The sequence below is a fragment of the Cololabis saira genome, chromosome 7, assembly GCF_033807715.1.
Source record: "Cololabis saira isolate AMF1-May2022 chromosome 7, fColSai1.1, whole genome shotgun sequence".
In the NCBI taxonomy this organism is placed as follows: domain Eukaryota; kingdom Metazoa; phylum Chordata; class Actinopteri; order Beloniformes; family Belonidae; genus Cololabis; species Cololabis saira.
The window spans coordinates 16990341-17015570 of NC_084593.1; the positions used below are offsets into that span (position 1 = coordinate 16990341).

Below are 25230 nucleotides of genomic sequence, written 5' to 3' on the forward strand. Positions count from 1 at the left end.
TCCACCAGTACCTACTCGGCTCTACTCATCTCAGCTCGGCTCGACTTAACTCGGCTTGGTTTCTTTTCCATAACAATCCAGCACCTGGATCAGAAGTACGAGGTTGGAGCGAAGCTGCTGTGATGTATTTGATTGTGATCTAAACGAAGAAGACAACAACACTAAAGATGTAGAACCTGGAGGAGATGATAGATGTGCTGCTGGGTCTGTGACTTGCGTTCAATATCAAGTTAAAAAATGAGAGTGAGAGAAGCTTCAAGCGGAGACGCTTTTTTTTTGTTTGTTTGTTTGTCTCGGCGCTGCTGAAAAGTCAGCTGGAGCCGTGAGCAGCTATGAAGTGACAGAGCTCCTGGTAGATCTGGTCGTTCCTTATCGCCGTCTAGATCCCTTTTTAATTCTCAGCACCAGGTTTATGAACATCTGCACCTCAGAGTTGGATCACCAAACAGACTTCTGCTGCCGTTGCCTGTTGAATAAAATGAACAAGAAGCGGTCAGAGTCGCTCTTTCGCTGATTTCGACATCCTGACCCAGGCGTCTGACTCCAAACCCCCGACCAATCGATGGCCTGTAGTGTGATGACATCACAGCCGACTCAGCTGCTTAGAACCTCGGCAGAGTAGTTACAGAAAAAGTATTTACTCGACACGGTAGACCCCTAGTGGGAAAGTGCAAAGTCGAGTCTGGCTGAGTAGGTACTAGGGCTGGGCGATATATCGAGATCTTAATATATATCGATATATTTTCAAACGCGATATGGTACCAGACAATATCGATTTAAATTTTTTTTTTTTTTTTTTTATGATTTTGATAGAGCTTATTTTGTGTTAAATTGACTTGAATGTTTTATTTGAGATTTGCACAAATGTTTTGTTATTTGCACAACTGCCAACCTCAGTGGAAAAGTCTGCCTGTTACTGTCTACATTGTATTAAGTGCACAGTGTATTTTAATTTAATTGTTATGCAGGAAAGGGATATTTGTTTTATTTTATTCAAGAAGCATTTTTGCAGGCAGTTTATTTTTATTTCATTTGTTTTATACATTTTGATATTGTGCAGACCTCTGTTAATAAAGGTACCTGTGTGACATTTGGCACGAGGTTTTGTATTAAAACTGACTGTTTTTTTAAGGGTTTGCCTCAGAAAAAAATGAAGCTAACAGAGATGCTATGCTATAATGCTTTGGGGGAAACCCCAATTATATCACAGAAAAAATGTTGATATATATCGAGTATCGCCATTCAGCTAGAAAATATCGAGATGTGACTTTTGGTCCATATCGCCCAGCCCTAGTAGGTACTAGTGGAAAAGCGCCATAGCTGTCTGCAGACACTGGTAGCTGTAGCTGCATGACTTCTCCCGGCATATTAAACAGTCACACAGCTGAGCAGGAGGAGTGTGTGTTGTGCTAACTGCTAATTTTAATGTTTGTCTGTAATACCGTGGCAACTAATTGTAACAACTTGGCTAATTTATTAGACAGCTTAAAAAATACAGGTGTGCATTATACGAACTGTGGTGAGAGCACTGAGCCTGAAACGACGCAGGCAGCACTAGCATCATACTTCCTCACTGCATCCGTTTTATAGGAAGACCTGGTGGAAACACAGCTCTGAAAATATAGAACACACACAACTTTATTCATTCCAGTAATTAAAGTTATCATTAATTGTCTATTTTTATACGGTTGCTGCATGCAATTGCAGTGTGCAAATTCATATTCTTCATATCTTGAGAGAGGGTGTGAACACTGCCAACGACTGTCGAGGCACAGGAAACTGTGAGCTCACACTGGTCAGTCTGAGATGCTATTTTCAGGATAATGAACATTCAACATTGCCAATTAGGTCAGTCAGGCCTTCATCATGGGTTCATTCAGACGTCACAGAGCGTTTACCAGAAAAAACGCTGCATGCTGGTGTAATATTTGTCACCTGGCTTGTGACAAGGAGCTGAGAGAGGACAGAAGAGAGACGACCGCCTCGGTACACGACCTACAACTCTCAATATCCTGCAAAAAATATTTAATGAAAATGTGTGAAAATTCAGAGAAGTCAGCATTCTCAGCAACTTATTACATTTCATTTTTTTAAATCCATAGTAGGGAACATGGAGAGCAAGCTCTATTTCAGTGATCATCAACTGGCGGCGACTGGATTCCATAATTATGAGGATCAAAGAGAAAATATCATGTTGTCCACACTATTAAAGCAACTGAAAACAGCAACAACTGAGACTCTTAACTATCAGTAATCCCCACCATTTATGACTCTATACTACGAATGGGCGATATTTTACCGTTCACGATATACCGTCAAAAAAATTCCCCACGGTAAGAATTTGTCATCTCGCGGTAAAAACGATAAATTCCCGTTGATGTGTTTTTGTGTAAAGCCTGATTTACGGTTCTGCGTTAAATCGACGCGCAACGTACAGTGCGCGTTGCCGCGTAACCTACGCCGTAGGCTCTGCGTCGATTTAACGCAGAACCATAAATCAGCCTTAACAAACATGGCGGAAGGCGGATCTGAGACCCCGTCCACACGTAGCCGGGTATTTTTTTAAACCGAATATTTCCCCCCCTCCGTTTATAAAATGTATCCACATTACATCGTTTTAAAAAAAAAAACCCTTCCACACATAACCGAAGATCTGCGTTTTCGACCACATTCATAAGCATTCTAAACCTGTAGATCTGCGCCTGCCGGGGAAGCTGCGCCTCCGCGGCGCAGCTTCCCCGGCAGGCGCGTCTCCTTCTCGGTAACGAGCCCCCGTGTCCCGCCACGGAGCTGCCGCGTTATCGACGCAGCCCTACGGCGTAGGCTCTGCGTCGGTGTAACGCAGTAAACGGTAGTCAAGAGCAGAGACCATTTATTTAATAAATAGCTTGGAGAACAGATGCTGGATCATCTGTAGTTCTGTAGTAAACAAAGGTCGCACGTTAGACGTCAGAGCAGATTTGTTGTCCTTTTAGCGCATAATGTGACGTTCGAAAACGCAAAACTCCGGTTGTCTCTGTCTACACGCATCTACATAAACGGAGTTTTCAAAAATCTTCCCTTTGCCCGGAGTTTTTTTAAACATTCGTTTATTTGCATTTTCATGTGGATGACAGGTCCAAATGCAGGAAAATATCTTTGGTTTAGCAGATACCCGGCTACGTGTGGACGGGGTCTGAGAGCGAGGAGCTCGTTGTTAAACGAGGCTCCAGCTCCATTATCTGGAACTGGTTTGGATTTGGATATTTGGAGATTGATGTAGTTTGGTAGCATTTAATATTCTTTTAGAGCAGTGTTTTGGGGGCTCCAAAGACTGAATGTGGTGATAGATTTATAGTTAAAAAGATGGAGTTGAATTGGTATTTTTTTTATCGTCATTTTTATCGTTATCGGGATAAATGACAGAAATTATCGTGATAAATCTTTTAGTCCATACCGCCCATCCCTACTCTATACATTACGAAATGAGAACAGACTCGTTGCACTGTTTACCCTAACATTTATTGTTTCACACAGTTCTTAAAAACATAACTGTACCCTCATGCCCTTACTTAACATTTGGTTTTAATTTCAAAATCTCAACAACAAGCTTCAAACTAGTAGACTTATCAGGACAAAAAAAGGAGGAAAAACCAACTGGCATAACTTAAAATAGCATGGTAACAGGTCACAAATAATGTTCGCACATCAAATAAAAAGTAAAATCCCAAGGCTGAAAAGGGCGACTCACACAACGTAATGATTGAAGTTACATTTCCCCTCTGACACCAACTTCTTCACATCAGGCTGTCAGACTTATGCGCAAACAGTCCTCGAAAGAGTGGTTTGACAGTCGGTTCCTCTCGTGTGTTTTTATGAGTTCATCTTGGAGAATGCAGCCTTTCGGAAGGTTGGCATGATAAATGCGTACTTTTCAGTCCAGTCATCATTAAAGGATCTGTTTTCCACATCAACTTTTGGTTTCATTTGTTTTTCAAGTGCTCTATAAATAAAGTTGACTTAATTGAGTTGAGGCTAAATATCTCTATCACTCCTGGTGGATGACTGTGGTGTAGGTGATAGGAGACTGACTCATAAAGGCTAAAAATGCCTCCAGTTTTGTAATGAAATGGAAAAAAAATATAAACAATAAACATCAAATTATAATGTGCAAAAATGTGATTTTTATTTGAGGGTCCGGCCCCCAAGGTGACTGTCCGGTAAAATTCTGGCCCTCTGACAAATAAAGTTGGTGACCCCTGCCCTATTTCATTAAATCTGTACCGGAGAGGTGATATGGAAGTTCTGACAAAGTTATTTGGTGTGCTGGCTGGTATTTATCACTCTAACTGATCGTTCTAGCATAGGTTGTGTAAACAAAGGATGAAAAATCTCCCTCTGGACACCTTGGTATGGCATACAATCCATCAGTCATCTGGCAGGCTGTAAGGCGTAGTCATACAACCTGTCAGAGGACTGAAGCGTGTGCGGTATGCTGAACGACAGCCAGGTTAGTCTCAACAAAAGACAAAGTAGCAGTGAAATAGGAATTCTGGTGAATGGCTGTTATCGTTTTGCAGTAAGAACTTGTTGATCCAGGGTGTTGTTGGCAACGCTGCTGTCTCGGTTGTTTTGAGTAGTCTCTTTTGGATACTCCTGCGTGAGTCAGTGAAAGAAGCACACCTCGTACCAGTGGAAAAAGCTGTGAATGGCAGGGATCCATTTTAGGAGAGAGATTCTATCACATTTTAGGCAGGGGATTAGGTGTGTAGGAGTGTCGTAGTGTTTTAGATGGGATGTCGAAGCCAGAACCATCCGAGACTGACAGGTAATAGAGGGTATGCATTGACGTCACTTTCCCTTACTAGCACTGAGTGGCAAAAATGGCTGCAAATAGTGGAGAAGACGGGATAACAGCCAATTATGGGCTTAAATTAAAGGCAGTTGGACTTGACAGTGACCCGTACAGTTACCCCAAGAACCAGTGGTCCATGGACATTAATATTTGGCCACAAATCCAGTTTCCTGATATTTATATGTACTTAATTTCTACGCCGGGGAAATACACGAAGCAAAGCTTGAAGGCATACAAAAGTCTTGACGCTTGGTCCTACTTCAAGGCAGGATTTGTTAGCAGAATTAAAGTGATGAGGACACCAAACTTTATGATTTGACCGTTTAAAGTTAGCTACCCAAAAATCCAACATAACCTGATACAAAATGGGAGCCGCAAATCCATGTTTTGGTGCCTGGAATCCAGTTGTTTCTGTGAATTGCAGCGATCCATTTGTCTCTCTTAAGCTTATTTTTTGGCAGTATGTAAAACTATAACTCCGGTTTCTTGCTAAATTTATGAACAGTCGATCGCACAACAGCTCTTTCCCATTTTAGATGTTTTCGAGTTGCTCAAACTGAAAGTTTACGCTGCCACTCAGTCTTTCTGCCACTCAGTGGGCGAAACCCGCTGTGAAGTTGCATCTGTGAAGTCATACGCATTCCCTCTATACAGTGGATCTCTCTTTTTACACACCTGTCAGAGCCACTATGCCGAGAAAGAGTTGTATGCTATAGATTTCGTTTTAAATCCCATTTAACATTCCAGTATTAAGATGTTTATGTTTTTGTTAGACTTTAACAGATTAACAGTCTTTAGTTAATATCATTAACTCAGTTTTTCCACCGGCCCTTTCATGTCTCTGTTGATGTAATTTCTCCTAATCGTTGTTCTTTGACATCTATCCGTCTCATTATTAGCCTGGTCTTCTTCCTCCCAGATAGGTGTGGGTGTGTATTTATATGTCTGATCTCATCAGCATCAAAACTCCTGTGTGGATCCACGGTTCTATTGAGTTCATCACAGTTGGCTGTTCTCCCGTATAACTTATAAGCTCTTTTATGTTTTGTTTCTTAGATTTCTTTCTTTCTCTGTGCCAAGGTGTGCAAAGCGCTGTTACTAAAACAGCTTACTCCCTGGGGTTGTTAAGCTGAAGGTTGCTCCTTAAACCCTCTCTGTGTGTCTAGTTGAAGAGGTTAAGAGCTTAGGAGAGTTGAACTAAGGTCTTCTGGAGGAAAGGTTGGCATAGAAAGGGGGTGGTGGGGGGAATCCTTTGGGAGCACAGATTAGATTAGAACGACAGTGAACTAAAGGGTGCTGTAAATACATTTCAGAATAAAAGTTCAGTTAGTGGCTACGGGTTTAAGACCATTTTCACCCTCTACTCACTGTATAGTTAACTACACTGTGCGGCCACCACTATGTAGTACACTAATGGTGCTTTTACACTAGTACCTACTCAGCCCAACTCGACTTGCCACACCTCGTCTCGACTCACTCGACTCGTATTTGATTGTGTATCTAAACAAAGAAGACAACAACACTAAAGATGTAGAACCTGGAGGAGATGATATATGTGCTGCTGGGTCTGTGGGTTGTGTTCGATATCAAGTTAAAAAATTAGAGTGAGAGAAGCTTCAAGCGGCGACGCTTTTTGTTTTTTAGTTTGTCTCGGTGCTGCTGAAAAGTCCGTTGGGAGCCGCGAGCAGCTATGAAGAGACAAAGCTCCTGGTAGATCTGGTTGTTCTTTATCGCCCGTCTAGATCCCTTTTTAATTTTTTTTATCCCCGATTTTTTTTTTTCCCCTTATATCACCCAGTGCTCCTACCTAAGTGACAGTCCTGGGCATTGCTCTCCTCTACCAACCTCGGGAGGGCCCTGCACTGAGCTCAGGTCTCCTACATCCCTTTTTAATTTTCTCCTCAGCCACCAGGTTTATTTTGCGCTGCCATTGCTGGTGGAATAAAATTAACAAGAATTCGCCGTCAGAGTCGCTCTTTTGCTGATGTCACATCCTGACTCAGACGTCTGACTCCAACCCCCCGACCAATTGGTTGCCTGTAGTGTGATGACATCACAGCCCGACTCAGCCGCTTAGAACCTCGGCAGAATAGTTACAGAAAAAGTATCTACTCGGCACGTCAGACCCCTAGTGGGAAAGTGCAAAGGCAAGTCGAGTCGGGCTGAGTAGGTACTAGTGGAAAAGCGGTATAAGATGTAGTGAAAATAGTTATCTCCGATATAAATGTTACTCACAATGTGAGCACGACTGCATGAACATATTTGTATAACCAGTGTTCATGAGGGATGACACTATGCTGTCAAAGATGATGCTAGTCATGTCCGGTCTAGAAGTTAATTCTGGGCCTTAGCTGACTTCATGGTCCCCTGCAAGCTCCTCTCCAAAGTGACCAAAGTGACCTTGGGAACGTAGGAAAGAGTGAGTCGGAGATGATTTCGGACGCAGTCGTGATGAATCCCAGTTCATCCTTGTTCTGCTTTCAAGTCCCTTCCATATTGGAGAGAAAACATATGCATATCATACAGTTCCAAGTTGCTGATATTATATAACAAACAAAGCAAAAATAAGTTACAAAAAAATAATTAATTATTTTATTAAATCAGTTATTAGCATCAGTTAACAGATAGGTGATTTTTAGCTGAATTTATTAACATAGCTGAGTTTCTGGATTTTGTTGCACATTCATAAGAATGTTTATCTCTGCTGGGAGGGGGTGGGGGGGCTCCCACATTAAATAACCAAATAACCCTTACAATAGAAATTAGTAGCTTTACATATTATTTTATTTTAGTAGTTATATATTGCACAGGATGTTTAATAACAGCTCATGTGTCACTCTGGACATTTAATAACCTCTTCCTAAGAAGGGCTCTGCTACAAAGTAATCATTTAAGCAATTTTGGAAATATTGGGGAGGAGACATTTGTATTCCTGTGCAACATTTCATTTCATCGGGCACACAAGTATCAATGATAGGAAAAGTTAGCGTTTCCATGCTACAGCACTTGTGACATATTGTTAGTTGAAAATACATTTCATAGCCTCACTTTTAAATTCGAATAAAGAACAGCATTACTTTTTTTTATTGATTTAATGACAAAATTGCACTAAGGGTTACAATCTAAATTGGCTGTGTCATGCTTTGGCTGTGTCATGCTTTGTCCGTGCAGGGTCCCATTATATCCTGAAAGATACTCAGTTCAGACGCGAGTTAGAGCTCAGGGAACATAATCACCGTAACCTTTGGCCTTTGACCTTGGATGGTGGCACACTGAAGAGGAATACGGAGATTGTTCCTCCTCTGCAATCCCTCCAGCCACACTCCAGTATGTAGGCCACGGTATTGTGTGTTGCTCTGTTCTCCCTCCCTCCCCGCGGCTGAGGAACAGTGATGTCATTCTGCAGTCCAACCCTGTTGACATTCTGTGAAAGCAGCTCCCTCTGACTTTGACCGGACTGCTTTGTCCTTTGTTTCCACGGAGGTGGCTCAGTTCGTGGGTTTCCTAAAAGGACAGCGAGCTGGCATCCTTTATCCCCGGAACGCTCAAACACACAATGGTGTCTTTTATTTTACCAAACCTGCAGCAATAACATGTTTGTACATCTTTGACTGATTTCCCTTTGTAATTGTCTTTGTAGCTTCCTGTAAGACAAGGCAAGTTTATTTGTGTAGCACAATTCAACACAAGGTGATTCAAAGTGCTTTACATCTACATTAAAAGCGGCAAGACACAATTAAACAGTAAATAACAAATAAAATGATAAGAGGTCAAGTAATATAAAACGTACAAAGACCGGGTCAAATAAAGTATTACAAAAGTAATCTGTAACAATTCGTACGGTGACTTAAACCAATTTGACAATTCTATGCCACAATGCCTGTTTCCAGGTCTTATTTCACACAACTGATGAGAATTACATTTCTATACGGTCAAAACGTACTGGTGTTTGTAAGGACTCGTTCTGGATCAGCTGCAGCTGCCTGATAGATTCTTGCCTGTAAAGATACCATTACAATAATCTAACCTACTGAAAATGAATGAATGTATCATCACTATCATCCTTTAAATGTGAACGGTTGTGAGAAAAGGTCACGATTGATTTGTTTCTCTTTCTAGAATTGAGCTGGTTATTTCTGGATACATTTAAAAGGCAGGTGGAGAGTGAGTGATGCTGATAAGACACTTGTGGCACTTGTGTGTCCCCGCCAGACAGTCCTTCATCAGCTGGTATTAAATTACACAAACAAGGCTGATTATTGATGTTCAGCTTAGGATAAATGGCTTTGATTTCACTGCAGCGTTGTAAAGTTGGATGCGCTCCATAAGTGTGAAGTAAATTCAGTGATTTGTTTTTACGGTATTGTATGTCTTAAATGATATTTGCCTAACTAGGTTAAAACAATGGTGGCGTTAGATTATTAAACAGTGTTTCATTGATATTTTTTCATGCAGGGTCTTTAGGGCAGGTTTGAAATCAGGGCTCCATCCCCAGAGTCAGAGTCTAATCTTCAATTTACGCCAAGATTGTAAAATCCAGAGCACAGTCGTAGGAACAGCTAAGATACTGTGCAGGAACCTGGAGCTCCCAGGCCTCTGGTAGAGGAGCCGAGCTGGAACTGCCACCCACCCTACCAAGGAGACACGGGGGAAGTGTATGCATAGAAGTGTATGAATTGTGTGTGTGTGTGTGTGTGTGTGTGTGTGTGTGTGTGTATATATATATATATATATATATATATATATATATATATATATATATATCCCCAAACACATCCGTGACTGTACAGACCTCCCAATATTCAAATCCTATCTCAAAACTCACCTTTTACAGAACTGCTTTTAATGTGTGATTAATGTCATGTAGTGTCCTCATGTACTGTCCTGTGTCATGTAATTGTTCTATGTGTACTGCTTTTATGATTTTTTTTTTTTTTTTTTTATATTTATTTTTTCTCTATACTATTGTAATGTGTCTTTGAGTGTACTGCTGTGTCACTGTGCATGTCACTGCTGTGTCTTTGAGCATCGAGAAAAGCGCTGTACAAATAAAATGTTATATATATATATATATATATATATATATATATATATATATATATATATATATATATATATATATATATATATAATTTCTGGCGGTCGACGGCACCGTAGTTCGAGGAAAAGTATGGTGGACTGAAAGATGGAGAATGAAAAGGGACTTTTGAACGGCAAGTTCACTTTCAAAAAGCTGCAGATGGTTTGCTGGACAAGACTAAAGTTATTTGCATGTCGATTTGAAATGAATTACCATCGAAGTACGCTGAGTCTCAAATACCACAAAATACCACAAGCCAAACACACGGCCGATGCAGAGAGCACGCACAAAGTAGTATGAAGTATTCGCTAATTATAGCCAACTGCACTTTATAGGTTGAGTTGCTGCTGTTACATGTGCACTTTATTTGTTTGTTTAATTTTTTTGTATCACACTATTTTGATCCCACTTAGGAGAAGGGGATATTTTTTTAGCCTTTTATTTTCCTCCATATGAGGTTAGACAAAATTACATTTAAATGTAACTGACCAATACACTTCTTGTACAATGTTGGTGATGCATATGGTTCATTGTTTTACATTGAGCTACTTAAAAAAAAAAAAAAGGAATCTTAAATTGGTCTTTACAAGTGTAAAGTTGGGGACTACATTGTGTTTGTATTTATGAAGGAATGTTACATTCAGGTCAAAAGCTTTTTTTTTTGGAAAGTTGAATAAGCATTGGCATTGGCATACCTTAAGGTAATTTAGGACAGCAAAAAATGTGTGAATAAATGTGTGATTAATATGCGATTAAAAAAAAATAACCGTTTGACAACCTATATATATATATATATATATATATATATATATATATATATATATAATTAGCTATTTTATTCCCAGTCCAGTAGATGAGACACTATTTTGGGTAGAGCCGATTTAGGTTTTGGCAGCGTACTTCAGTCTTTTATTGGCCCAAGTCAACATCTATACCGTCAAGTCTGAATACCTGTGCTTTGTAATTTATTTATTTCAAAACAGGGACAGTGCACAATGAGACATTAATCTTGTACAAGAGAATATACATTGTGCCAGGTTGTAGCAGCTTGCTATTTTCCACCTGTAGTCCCTGGGCAGGTTTATGGAATACTACATAAAAATTAGTATAGAAAAAGAAAAAAATAAGTAAAAGAGCAGTACAAAGCAAAGAGAATCAGATAAAATAAATAAATGGAAACATGGAAGCAGATTCAACAGAGCATGGGATCTGTCAGATGTTGGCACGTAAGATAGCACTAGTTCTTTACTTTTACTTGTGGCAAAACGACGAGCTCTAAAAGCAATATAGTCCATGAGCCAGACCACCAATTGCAATCAAACAGGTGGGCAATTTCTAATATGTTTTTTTGAGTTGCTACACATCCCTAGTTGACAGTTTGACATGATAGCCCTTGCAGACTGGTAGCTTATTGGTGGTTATCATGCATTTAATATATGGACCCCTATAGCAAAAATACGAGAGCAGCGTATGGTCCTTGTTTGGTATTATGGGACTTGTTGACTGCTTGTTGACTACTCAGACTGCCTAAATCAATCTAATATGTTCCTCAGATATTGGAGAACTGAAATAATGGTATTTTAGGTTTCCCAGATGAAATCTGAGGCTGTTCCAGCCTTCTTTTTAGAAAAACTTCATAGGCGGAAATCAAAATGTACCTTTTCTGTTGTGTTTCTTTCCACAGCAGAGGAATTGAATAATATAAACATTAATTTGTGGACCATATTTGATACCCCCCAGGCCCCACCTTTCAGCAGGTACCATATTTATGCCTGTAGCCCTTATACTTTTTGAGATATACTCATTTTTGTGTATGCATGTTGTTTTAGGCAGAATCTCGCCTGGATTTCAGCTGAATAGGGTAAAAACTATATAATACAGATATCACTATGAAACCTTCCCAGTTTATTACCAACCTCAAAACGAAGAAAATATTGATTGCACGTTTTCTGAGATTTTATGTTTATGTATGCAAATTATGCATTACCTCATTTAATATGCACTAATTTGCATAATCTTACAAAACACAAAGGGCCCGATTTACTAAGATCCCAAATAAAGAGTACTAAATTGCGTGTGCACTGAAAAAGTTTGCGCGTGCTGTTGTGTGGTTTGCGGGTGATCAACTAAGATTTCGTGCGCAATTGATAACAGGTGCAAACCTCAGTATTTAAATGAGGTGTTGCGTGTCTTACGGTTTGCGGCGCAAACTTTGCGCCATGGAGAGTGGATGGAAAGCAGGATAGTCGCAAGCGCAAAATGAAATTTGACGCGGTGGAGTTAGAAATATTAGTGGAAGAGGCAAATAAACACATTCATGAACTACAGCAAATAAATTTAAACATTACCAAAAGAAACGCAATATGGGAGAAAATCTGCGATAGAATAAATGCAGTTATAAGACAAAAAGAACGGCAGATGAGGTTAAAACAGAGTCGGCGGCAGAACAGATCTAATTGGGGGGCACATAATAACCAGCGATGTAAATGCTTAATATAACGCAGAATTATGGTTCTGCGTTAAATCGACGGCTACGCCGTCGATTTAACGCAGAACCATATTTCAGGCGAAGCTGCAGTCTCTGCACTGATACTGACACAGCGGGTCGGAGCGGATTTGGTCATGATGTTTAACCTGTGTTTTGTGATTAATAGGTTTTGGTTTGATTAATTGGTTTTAATTAAATGTGAGTTACGAAGGATGATTTCACGTTCAATAAGATAAGTAATCAATAAAATACAAAGTTGGCACAAAGGCTTGGCCTGCTTGTGGGCGAGTGGAGGGGGGCACATTAAAAGAAGGTGACAAGATATAAGGCGAAGAACTAAAGAAAAAGTGGCCTTTAATAAAATTTGTGCAACCATTTTTAAAATAGCATGCAGCAGAATAAAGACTCTCTCTCTGCGTATTCTTTGATTTTGGATGTCGCCTCCTTGCCACAATAACAGCAGCAGCAGATTAGCACCTTCCTTTCGAACGTATTAAATACAGACGCAATCACAATACGCGCAATTACTTTCAGGCTTGGTAAATCTCATTGCGCGTGGTAAATGGACCAATTTGCATTTTCCCCTCCCAGTATTTAGGATTTCTGGCGGGTACGCCCCATATTGATTATTCATCAGGGCAAAAGTACTAAATGAATTGCGTGTGCTATTTTGCTCATTTGAGAGGTGCAATCCTCTTTGCACGCTGTTAGTAGATCAGCTCGTACATTGGTTTGCGGGTGCTGTCAAGTTTGCACACGTTTTTACACACGCAAACCTTTAGTAAATCAGGCCCAAAGTCTGAACATTGTTAGTTATCTGTGGCAATTATGTAGATCCTGAATGGGGTGTCGTATTGGTACAACTCCACCTGCATTTTGGAGCCGCAACAAGAAAGAGGCAGGACCAAAAGATGAAGTATTTATCCTTAGTAATAAGGTGCAGGCAGAGAAAGAAAAGTGAGGGCCGTAGTCAGTGGTCAGCCTGGAAGTCCAACAAAGGGGGTTGGGGGTTTTGCTGGCAGGCGGTAGAAAGGCTTGGGTCCAGAAAGCACAAGGGAGAGGTCCAGGGCAAGTCCGTGGGGAATGTGAGGCTCGATAGGGGTCATGAAGAAGACGGCGAGGGTGTCTTGAGAGGTCCAGTATTTCTGGAGAATTGAGAATCTCATTCACAATGAGATCACAATCACAATGAGAATGAGAATCTCTGCAGCATGGGCTGCATGCAAAATCACCCTTGTGTCAGCCTCTTCTTGATTTGTCTTTAGGTCTGCAACGTCTTCCCACTGATCTTTAGTGATGTGCAAGCAACTTTCTCCACTGGCGACATACAGCTCCTTGTTGTTCAGCTTCTGTCTCAGCTTTGGTGTTTTGAACTCAGCCACTAAGAACGTAATAAGATTTGCTTTGTTGGTCGAGCTGCTGAGGAACCTTCTCCATTGCTGGTACGGTGACCTGGTGCAATGTTACGGAACTGTGGTGCTGTGCTTCCTGTGGTGCCACCCCGTTTCTCTCTCTCTCAGCATTTTTGATAGAATCCTCCCGATAAACATCAAAGACAATATCAATTCTCTGACTACTGGCTCCCTCATGTAAGATCAGAGTAAGGACAGAGTCTGCAAGTTGAGAGAATGTCTTCTCATTGCCCTGAATCTTCTGTACCAAACTCATCCCATCGATGATGGTAGCAGATGGCACAGGGATGGTCTCTGCTGTCATGACTTGCTTCTCCAGCTCCCTGGCCAGAACAGCTTTGCTCGTCTTGTTCAGTGTTCCATCTCCATTGGCAAGTGACCATGGCAATGGCCCTAGAGCAGGGGTCCCCAATCCTGGTCCTCGAGGGCCGGTGTCCTGCATGTTTTAGATGTTTCTCTGCTTTAACACACCTGATTCTAATTAATCCTCGTTACCAGCTTGTCATCAAAGTCTGGATAGTTCTGTTGATGACACAGTCACTTGTATCATGGTGCAATGAAGCAGGGAAACATCTAAAACCTGCAGGGACACCGGCCCTCGAGGACCCCTGCCCTAGAGGGTGGGAAAGGACATCAACCATCTTAAGATGGCGGCTCTCTGCTGCCAGGACCATGAGGCCGAAGAGCTTTCTGTCAGCCTGCAAAACAACTTTTCTTGGATTGCTTGTAGATGTCTTCTTCCTGATGTCAGTAAAAGTCTTAAATTTATTCTTGCTCATCTTGTCTTAGAACTGGGCCTTTGGTTTTTGTTCTACAAATCGATCCCGCTTGAAGGTCTCGTATGCTTCTGTGCCAATTGTATGAGCATCAAGAAGGTCCCTTGCTACATCTGCAGGGGCGAGGGTACCTGTTGCTAAGCTGACATACTCACTTTGATTTGGGTCAAAAGGGTCCGTCCAGTCATCTTCGACCAGCTTCACAATGGACTGTACATCTGCTTCATCTCTGTGGATTCTGGGCCTCTGTAGGTCTGGGTGGCTGATATGAGACTGGCCATTTCCCACCATAGCTTGGAGCTGCTTGAGGAACATGCTGCGGTACTCGGATGTTAGGTAGTACCTCTCCACGGCAGCTCGTTTCAGGCTGAAGCCCTTTGTGCCACCTGCTGTCTGGGTATCCTTATTGACCGTTTCCTCGATGGTTTGATCAACAAGGATCCGGCCGAAAGGATTCTGGCTACCAAGTTGGACACTGAAGCCACCCTGCATGAACTGGTGGCGCACCTCTGGATGATCAATGGGCAGACGTGTCATTGTGGAGTAGTAATATGTAAGGAAACGTGAGTAATTCAGCCTGTCATAAGCAAAGCACCATGGGATCATAGCGTGGATTGAGGCTAGGTGCAGCATCCAATCCCCTTCTCTTGAAGCACGGAGCAAGCCTAGCAAGATCTCAACTATGTCGAGGTAAGACATCCAGAAAGCTGCCAATGGTTCACCATTCCTGAGGGAATCAAGATACTCTTGGAACAACTGTAGGATGTGATTGCAGGATGGATCATCCATGAGCTCTGTGAAGAATGCCTGTGACACTTCATCATGAAAAGTGGAGATGCTTCCAAGGGCTTCTTCCAGACATTGAATCTCTGCTCTGTGGTTGTCTTGGATCCATGGGAGGAACCCCTTCCAGGCTAGCCTCATGATCGCCTCATACATGACCTTGTGAAGTCCGACAGCACGGTTGTACTTGCGCCCTTCCATCACAGCAGTGATAGATCCTTCTGCAATCACTCTGGACTCCACACACAAGTCACGCACGCCAGCATCCTGAAACCTCTTCCCCAGGATTGATAACAGGTTGCAGATGGTATGGAAAGCTCCCATTCTCAGTATAATGTTCTGGAACTTCTCTTGCTTCCAAGTGATTTCTGCTGCCTTGGCGTAGAGTGCTTGGTCAAAGACACAAACAATTTCCTCCAATCCAAGGCTCTCCATGATGTTTAGTGTTTGGGTCAGGACTTCATTGACAGTCGACATCTCAGTTGCTGGGGCGTTGATTGTTGGCAGATAACTGACAGTGTCCTGCACCACATGCATGTTGTTGCGTGTGAGGATGTTGAACCCAGTCCAACTGCTTATGGTTTGGTCTTCTGTGTTGGACATCCGGGTGAGTAGCCAGATCCAGTTCTTGGTTAGCAGTATTAATGTTGAAGTATATTTCTAAAAAATCCTCACCCCAAATATATCCCTGTAGCCCCAGTCATTCTCATATGGGTTAGCTAACTAGCTAATCTGCTAGCTGAGAATGAAATCGGCTACAGCTAGCTAACCCATACGATCATGAATGCTGCACAGGGTTATATTCAGATGAGGATTCTTTTTAATATACTTGTATCAACACTGGGCTATCCTTTGAAGTAGGGTTGAATCATTCAATATGGAAAAAATATGAAATGAATCTTTCTCACCTGATCGAGTGACAGCATGTTGACAGCACAGTTGATTGACAGCAAGTGAATCTCGCTGTGTGCATGAGCATACTGGAAGCATACTTATAGGGCAATATGGATCTATTATTAGGATCTTCCTCCAAAATTACTCAACACTGAACCTCCATTTCAGCCATTGTGTAAATAAGTGTTGTATGCTCTGAACACTGCGGAAACTTCACACATTCCCTATAGTGAAATGGATAAAGTATAATTTGCATAGCCTACATAAACATAAAATCTCATAAAATGTGCAATCCATTTTTTTCTTTGTTTTGAGGTTGGTAATACACTGGGAAGGTTTCATAGTGATATCTGTATTATATAGTTTTTACCCTATTCAGCTGAAATCCAGGCGAGATTCTGCCTAAAACAACATGCATACACAAAAATGAGTATATCTCAAAAAGTATAAGGGCTACAGGCATAAATATGGTACCTGCCGAAAGGTGGGGCCTGGGGGGTATCAAATATGGTCCACAAATTAATGTTTATATTATTCAATTACTCTGCTGTGGAAAGAAACACAACAGAAAACTTAAATTTTGATTTCCGCCTATGAAGTTTTTCTGAAAAGAAGGGTGAAACAGCCTCAGATTTCATCTGGGAAACCTAAAATACCATTATTTCAGTTCTCCAATATCTGAGGAACATATTAGATTGATTTAGGCAGTCTGAGTAGTCAACAAGCAGTCAACAAGTCCCATAATACCAAACAAGGACCATACGCTGCTCTCGTATTTTCGCTATAGGGGTTCATATATTAAATGCATGATAACCACCAATAAGCTACCAGTCTGCAAGGGCTATCATGTCAAACTGTCAACTAGGGATGTGTAGCAACTCAAAAAAACATATTAGAAATTGCCCACCTGTTTGATTGCAATTGGTCAATTTTGGGCTCTTGGCTCATGGACTAATAGGTGCATGTGGAAAAACCAAGCAAGCTCAAATCATAACTCCAGGCATCGCTTGCAAAAAACTGTGTATGTTGCTTTTATTATCCCGAGACTGCGGAAAGAGCAGTGCTTTATAAAGACACTGGTTGATTAACTGCATTCACGCCACATCCAATTATCACCTTTATTCAACTTTTAACCCCTTGAATCCCCACATTTCCCGACATGTCAAAAATAAAAGCGTAACGTTATCTCCTTTTGTGTGTTTACAGGAAGAAGTCCTTTCTGTTCTCTGCTCTCTACGCCGCCTGTATTTTGGGGGGCCGCCATGTTATGAAACAAAGGGAGAAGTTTGAGTTGAGGAAACCACTGGTGCTGTGGTCACTCACACTCGCTGCATTCAGGTACGGCCATTTAAATATCAGAAAACACACCTGTGAGCATTGAATATGAGGATAGGCAGTACAACCAGTTGCCTGTTGTACATGAAATGATCAGTAAGAATAAGTTTCCTTTTCATACTTGCACTACAATGCTTTACCGTATCTGCATTATCTGTTTTAATCCAGTATATTTGGTGCCATACGTACTGGGAGCTACATGATGTACATCCTGATGACAAAAGGGCTTAAGCAGTCAGTTTGTGACCAGAGCTTTTACAACGGACCAGTCAGCAAGTTCTGGGCCTACGCTTTTGTTCTTAGTAAAGCACCTGAACTAGGTAAGTGAAGACGCTCATGGCTCATCTGATGTCGTCTGTGTCGGTGCAAAATAGTGGCGTTCAGAAGTTTAGTGCATATTCATTAGGGGTGTAACGATACACTAATCTCACGATACGATACGATACGATACACGATATTAAGGTCACGATAACGATACAATACGATATTATAGCAGTATTTTTTTAACAACCTTGAATGAGGAACAAATGACTGGAAAATATGGTCTTTTGGTCTTTTGAAAGACACAAAATACAAAACAATGCTGTGCGTTTACCCTATTGTTACAGTTTGTAATGCTTTATAACGAGTTTTAAAGAGAAAGCCAGGCCAACCATTTTCCACAAACTGAACTAAAAGTAAATGTCAGGTTTGCATTATGCATCTTCAGTTTCATACAAGTAAAAATATTTTGCCACAAACTGAATAGTTTCACTCATGTATGACTTGACTTTTTTCTTTTCCAGAAATTTACTAAAATTAAATAAATAAATAAACTATGAAAAGTCCCAAACTCAAAATGCATCATGACTGTTATTGATCTTCTGCCAGAGCTAAGAGCTTCACATGCTCCAGTCTGAGGTCGTAAGGTGAACCCCGTTATCGTTTCATCCTCCCACCTTTGGGGACGACACAATCTTTACATCATAAAACAGATTGATTCATGCTCACCTTAGAACAAAAAAGTTTGGAGCTCAAAACCCCCCAAGAGTCCCGTGATCGGGACGCAAAACGGTCCTAGTTTCTTCTGAGCGTAGTCAGAGTTTGGTTCGCGGGTCGAGGCGCGGTCGTCACGTGATCCCGCTGCACCAATAGAATGTTACTAGTAAACACAATATATTAATAACCCAATATCGCGCTACAGCGAAATTTCGTGGCACGATATATTGTTACACCCCTAATATTCATGGCCTGAAACATGATATGTTTTCCATTTAACGACAACACATCATTACAAAGGAATGGGAGATGGTGACAGGTCCACGTTTCTCATTCTAGCACAAGGCACACCCATAAGCAGTTCAGCAGGTTTTACAGCATATACAGAGATTTACCTGATTAGATTTGAACTGATTAGATTTGTTATGTGGAAGTTTATACGAGATTCAGAATCCAGATCTGAATGTGAATCAACACCAAAAGTTCATCATTTTTTTATTTAGATCGTTTAGGAAAGCAATGAACTGCAGTGAGTCCATTGCATGTAAACATTGTCAGCACAATTGTTGTTTTTAATACTTCTATACACTGCATGATGTCTAGTCACAGTGTATGACTTGTAACTGCTGAATCTTCAAAAACATCAAGAGTGAGAGGTGCAGACAGTAAACATTTAACAACAAGCACAACCAAAATGAACCACACTGATGTCGCAGCTTTTGTTTCCCAAAACAACCTCAGGAAAGAAGCGGTGAAAGAGGCGATTGTTGTCCCGGTCATAGTTGGAGAGAGGAGGCAGCTCCCCTTTGATGAATTAGTCTTTTAATGCTGCATTTTAAGAGACTTGTTGGTAGACAAAGTCATAGGATCTTTACATATTTCACATATCAGATTTAGTCTGCAACATCCCAAACCTGTGCTGTGTTTACCGGGCAGCGGAAATATCTGCACAGTATTTATAGTAATGCCATATTATTGGTTGTAGTCTGAAATTGTCTTTCAGCCAGTGTTTTAATAGTTTTATGCTTCTATTCCATCATTATCTCCTGGATACATGCGGTTCATGGTCCTTCATTGACCTGGTCTTTTTATTTTGGTTGTTCTCCAAAACACTCACTCCGCACCCAATGAATAAAACTTCTTGTTTCTTATTTTATTGAGGTGTTGCTTATTTGTCAGACCTTTTTAGTGTTTTCCTGCATCCTAAAAGCTCCTGGTTTTACAGGGTTCATCTAGTCAGGAGTCTGCAACCTTTATTATCAAAAGAGCCGTTTTGCCCCTATTTCTACAAAAAAAAAAATAGTTGGGAGCCGCAAAAAATAAAATACGATTTTAAAAGTTTTCATCTTTTATTTATTTTAGCTGTTACAACCACTAAATATAACAACAGAACTGCAGTGTGCATTTGTAGGCGTACTTTGAAATAAATTAAACTGTGAACTGTAGGCCTACTTAGTCTATATTTGTGTAAAGATAAAATAAAAACTACCCCAACTTTAATATAAATAGAAAATGTAGCTGCAGCTTTAAAAATAAATATAAAATAATAGATGAATAAAAGAATAAATGCTCTGATATTTTTATGAACGAATCTTTCATATATTCTCCGTCTGTGAACGGCTTCCAGAGCTGCCGCTAAACCAGCGGCGCTAGTTAAATGTGGGGAGCTAATCCTCTTCTTGGAAGATAGTTTGCTCTTCAGCTTTTCCTAGCAGTTCCGGTTTGGTTGGGTTTCATTCAACGTTACATTTTTTGTTGTTCGATATCTTCTCGAAGGTAAGCCAGCAACATTGGCGATGAAGGCAAATGATTATGGTTGATGAAGTTATGTGACGTATATTTTCGTTGACAAATTAGAAATAAAAAATAGTTCTTTTAAAATTAGATGGCATCAACTCAAACTCCAAGATAACTGCCCACCAAAATAAACTACTAATATGAATAAAAATTAATTTAGAAATATCATTTATTTATATTCGGGTTTTTTTTTTTCAAGGCCAAAGGGAGCCGCTATGATGAGGATGAAGAGCCGCAGGTTGCAGACCCCTGATCTATTGAATGTTTTCTGCGTATTTGACAGTTTAGTTTTAGTTTTAGTTTAGTTTATTTCGGTCATGACATCACAAAAAAAAAAGAATAAAAATGACAACAAGAAAACTAATACACTGTTCAAAGAAAACATTACAAAAAATGTCCAATATACAAATACCATCTAGACCGAAAAAGGTGTAGGCTGAAGCAAAGCTTATTATTTGCCTACCCTCAAAAAGATTAATGAAAGTAATAAAATGAAAGCAAGAAGTAAGAGAAAAGACTGACAGTAAAACAAATTGCCTCCATGGGGATAACAAAAATTCCTTTAGAAAAAAAAAATAAAAGTAAAGGTGCAGTCTACATGTTTCCTTCATCCTTAAAAAATCAAATCACTAATTAAATAAATAGCCAACTCAACATAGCAAGCATCACCACTAGGGCTGTTCGATTAATCGATTTTAAATCGTAATCGCGATTATGTAATTAGAACGATGTTAAAACGTGAAAATCGTAAAATTGATTTTTCACTTTTTTTTTTTTTTTTTTTTTTTTTTTTTTTTTTTACCTTGTCTGCACACATATTAATGATTGATACCATATTAATGATTGATGGAAATACCTCTCAATACCAGCGACAAGTGCCCCATCGGAGAGGCTCTTTAGTGTAGGAGGGGGCGTTGTAACATGCCACCGGGCATCCCTCAAGCCAGATGCGATAGACCGGCTCGTGTTCCTTGCAAAAAACTTGCAAATGTGAATAGCAAATGTAATGACTGACATTACACACCTCTACCTCCTTCATGGGTTGCATTATTATTTAGCATGCAAAGACCCAGTTTAGTTTAATTAGAAAATGTCTTGTTTTATTTAATTGGAAATATAACTTACTGTATGTTTGCAAGTGCTGATTTGCTGATTATTTTTTTTTTCAGAGATAAAACTTTATATTTTATTATATTTTTTAAAACTTTTTTTCAACTTATTTTACAGAGTTTTGCACTTTATTCATTCATTTTTGGTTTAATAAGAGCAAAGTTTGCACTTAAAGCCCAATGGGGCAAATGTTCAATAAAAAAACTGCATATTTGAAAACATTTCTTTGCCTTTTGTCAATTCACAAAATAATCGTAATCGTAATCGAAAATCGGATTTTGAGAGAAAAAAAATCGAGATTTTATTTTTGGGCAAAATCGAACAGCCCTAATCACCACTCATTAATTTGATATAAAGAAATCATCCTTCTTTTCAATGTTTTTTTTAAATAAGGTTAAGGTTCTATATAATTTCAATCCTATCTGATTTATTCCATACATCCATCGCTGCCACTGTAGCATCTCAGTTTGGTGTTGGTTCTGATTGTTGGTTCTGATTGTTGATTTCCTGTATATGCTCTCCCCTCTGAGTTTGTAATGGCTTTGTCTTAAATGTGACAGTGACCTGAGCGACAGTTATTTTTTTATCGGACCAACGTTAACCTTGTTCCCTTCTCTCTCGTTCCCGCCTGACCCCTCGCTGTCCTCCCTGCAGGCGACACCCTCTTCATCGTCCTGAGGAAACAGAAGCTCATCTTCCTGCACTGGTACCACCACATCACCGTGCTGCTCTACTCCTGGTACTCGTACAAGGACATGGTGGCCGGCGGCGGCTGGTTCATGACCATGAACTACTTGGTCCACGCCGTCATGTACTCTTACTACGCCCTGCGGGCCGCCGGCTTCAAGCTGTCGCGCAACTTTGCCATGTTCATCACGCTGACGCAGATCACCCAGATGCTGATGGGCTGCGTGGTCAACTACCTGGTGTACTCGTGGATGCAGCAGGGCCAGGAGTGTCCATCCCACATGCAGAACATTGTGTGGTCGTCCCTCATGTACCTCAGCTACTTTGTGCTCTTTGTCCAGTTCTTCTTCGAGGCCTACTTCGGCAAGTCCAAATCGTCGGCTCTGGCTGCCAGTAAGAAAAGCGGGTAGAAGAATATTAAAAAGCAATGAGACGAAGGGAAGACGATTGCAGAAAAAAATTTAAAATAAATCAATAAAAAGGAGTTGAAAATGCAGAGCAGGGACCAGTAAGGGATGAATGGGCTGGGATGCCAGGGATGTGGCACGGAGGCGTGAGGGGTATGGTTGGGGTGGGAGGGTCAGGAAATGGTTGGTTGTTTGTGCTTGAGCATTAAAACTAATGAGCAGATCTTTAAAAAACCAACAATAAAAAGCAAACTCACCGGAGGTTATGTCTCCTTTTGAGAGATGCGAGGAAAACAGCGCCACCATGATCAAAAGCCATCACGAGTTGTCCACCTAAAGTTTCCAACCCTATACCCTTTTTAATTCAAATTCAAAGCTTTTTAAAACCTGAAATATGACAAAATCGTTCAATTAAAATGATTACAGCCGCCATAAGCAACCTTATTTATTATTGAGAAAAAAAAGAATCAATAAAAATAGGTGTGTATAACGATGGATGGGCCATCTTGAGTTTTTGTTTGTGTGTCGTCCGTGTTTGTTTTTATCTTGAAAATGAGAAAGTTTGAGGCGCTGGTGAGTGTGAGGCCGAGCCGATGGGATGGATGGCACCGTGTCGTCTGTGTCTTACAATGCAAAGTTCGCCAATTTTCTCAGGTCTTAGGCTCTTTCTTTTTGAACATAATATGCATATCAAGACGAAATAAAATTCCAAAAAAACCACCGTGTTTAACATCTGCTCCAGTTTATGATGTGGCTGAGTTTCTTCTAGAATAGCTGATAGTCAGAAATAACTGACTTAATGAAGCTGATTGGACTGAGTGACTAAGAGGAAGACGTGCCGACTGACCCCGATTGGAACCGGATGCTGAACCGAGTCCCCGCTTCCCCCGTCGTCTTGACGTTGCAGAAGTTGTTGCCGACCACACTTGAGAAATTGCCTTCGATTTTTTCAAACATTTCTGTTTGTTTAAAGGGTCTCTACCAGTGCAGGAAAACCAGTCTGCTTGATTTTTGAAAGATTAAATGAAGGACAAAGATATTTATGTTTAGCAAAATGAAAATTTAAAAAACGGAAAAAAAAAAATCAAACATGCAAATTGTCAAAATCTGCTGTATTGACAAAATAGTATGTATCCTTAATAGTGTTTGTTGTGCTTTTGTCCATTTGCACTGTATCAATGTCAACAATGTCAGAAAACAGTTGTTGCTGAGAAACTTAATGTATGAACAAACTGTGCAAAAATATGACATGCACGTGGTTTTACTTTATTTCATTTAATTTTTTTTTTTTTTATCTTTTTGTCTGCGCCATCCTGGCATTGCACATACAGTACATAATCAGTTTATTGGTGCTAAAGGTGTTAAAAAAGGAGCCAAATTAGCAGTTTCTCTAGTGATATTTAGAAAGGCCGGAGGGTTTTCACTGCTACATATCCAACATATTTCTGGAAATAAGCAGACTGCGAGCTTGTATGCATGCAAAACCTGATCCCATGTAGCAGTAATGGAACAGCTCTGTTTGCATACCGGCCTTCTGCAGCTTACCTGGAACTCCACGTTTAGTACCATCTAAGTTACTAAAGTATTTGCATATTAGAAAATAATGACACATTTTCTGGGTGGAATACATGACGAATGATGAATACTGATGATAATTAGGCTAACAGACTTATACAAAATAAATAAAATCCTGACACTTTTACAACTTGAGTTCAAATGTGTTCACTTCCACCGCGCTGGCCTCCCTCTAGTGGAGCTTTGTGCAATAAAGTTTAACCGTTGAGACCAACTCCATTTGTGGAAACGCTGTTGAACGGACACAGCGTTCACTCGGAGTGTGAACAAATAACATTTATGTGTTTGTAAAGATCACATTTCCCTCTCCTTAACTGACTATTGTGGCACCCATCTTAACTAATTGTTGGACCGCATTCGCACATCTTGATGGGATACACCAGTGGTTCCCAAACTTTTTTTGCCAGGCCCCCCTTTTGTACATAACAGAATTTTCGAGCCCCCCCCCCCCCGACCCCAACACAGACACACACATCTTTTGCTTTCAAATGCGACTGCAATTTATTTCATATATTGAACATATGTGTGAAAAAACTGTCCATCTCTGTAAAAATAGATTTTCAACCTGACCAGTTCCCAAAGATTGAAGCAACAATACAAACAGGAGCCAAAATCTGAACATTTGCTCTACAAAAATTACACCTTTAATCCCCACATCTTTTCAGTGATGTTAGTGGGTTTGCTTCATGTGTGCAACACATTTCTTTTTTTTTTTTTTCCTTTTTACTGTACAATACAGTATGCATTACTTTCAACATATTTTTGAAAAACAGCAGCAACAGCTAAACAAATAAGCAAAATTTCAACAATTGCTCTGCAAAAATGTCAGTTTTAATCCCCACACCTTTTCAGTGAGTGGGGTGGGCTTGTTCATGTTACAGATCCTCTCAAACCGGGTTGCAGGTGAGAAACTGCCACATGCATCTTCCTTCCAGTAGCACGGGGTAGTTGTGGGACCTGAAGCAGCAGGTCCCCGGTTAGATTCCAGCTGGCCAGACCATTACTTCATGTCATTCCCCTTCTCTCTTCCCCCTATTTCCTGTCTCTCTCTCACTGCACATATGTATTGAAGGC

At 40.4% G+C, this 25230-nt stretch overlaps 1 protein-coding gene across 1 annotated transcript in view; it reads left to right on the forward strand.

The window, feature by feature from the left end:
- The window catches only part of elovl6 (ELOVL fatty acid elongase 6), a 39276-nt gene extending 16636 nt beyond the window's left edge, over nucleotides 1-22640 (forward strand). The window contains exons 2-4 of the mRNA XM_061724879.1: nucleotides 17474-17605; nucleotides 17771-17922; nucleotides 22142-22640. Of these exons, the coding sequence (XP_061580863.1) occupies nucleotides 17474-17605; nucleotides 17771-17922; nucleotides 22142-22584 (727 nt within the window). The 3' untranslated portion in view covers nucleotides 22585-22640. The remainder of the gene's footprint in view (nucleotides 1-17473; nucleotides 17606-17770; nucleotides 17923-22141) is intronic.
- The last annotated feature ends 2590 nt before the right edge of the window (nucleotides 22641-25230 follow it).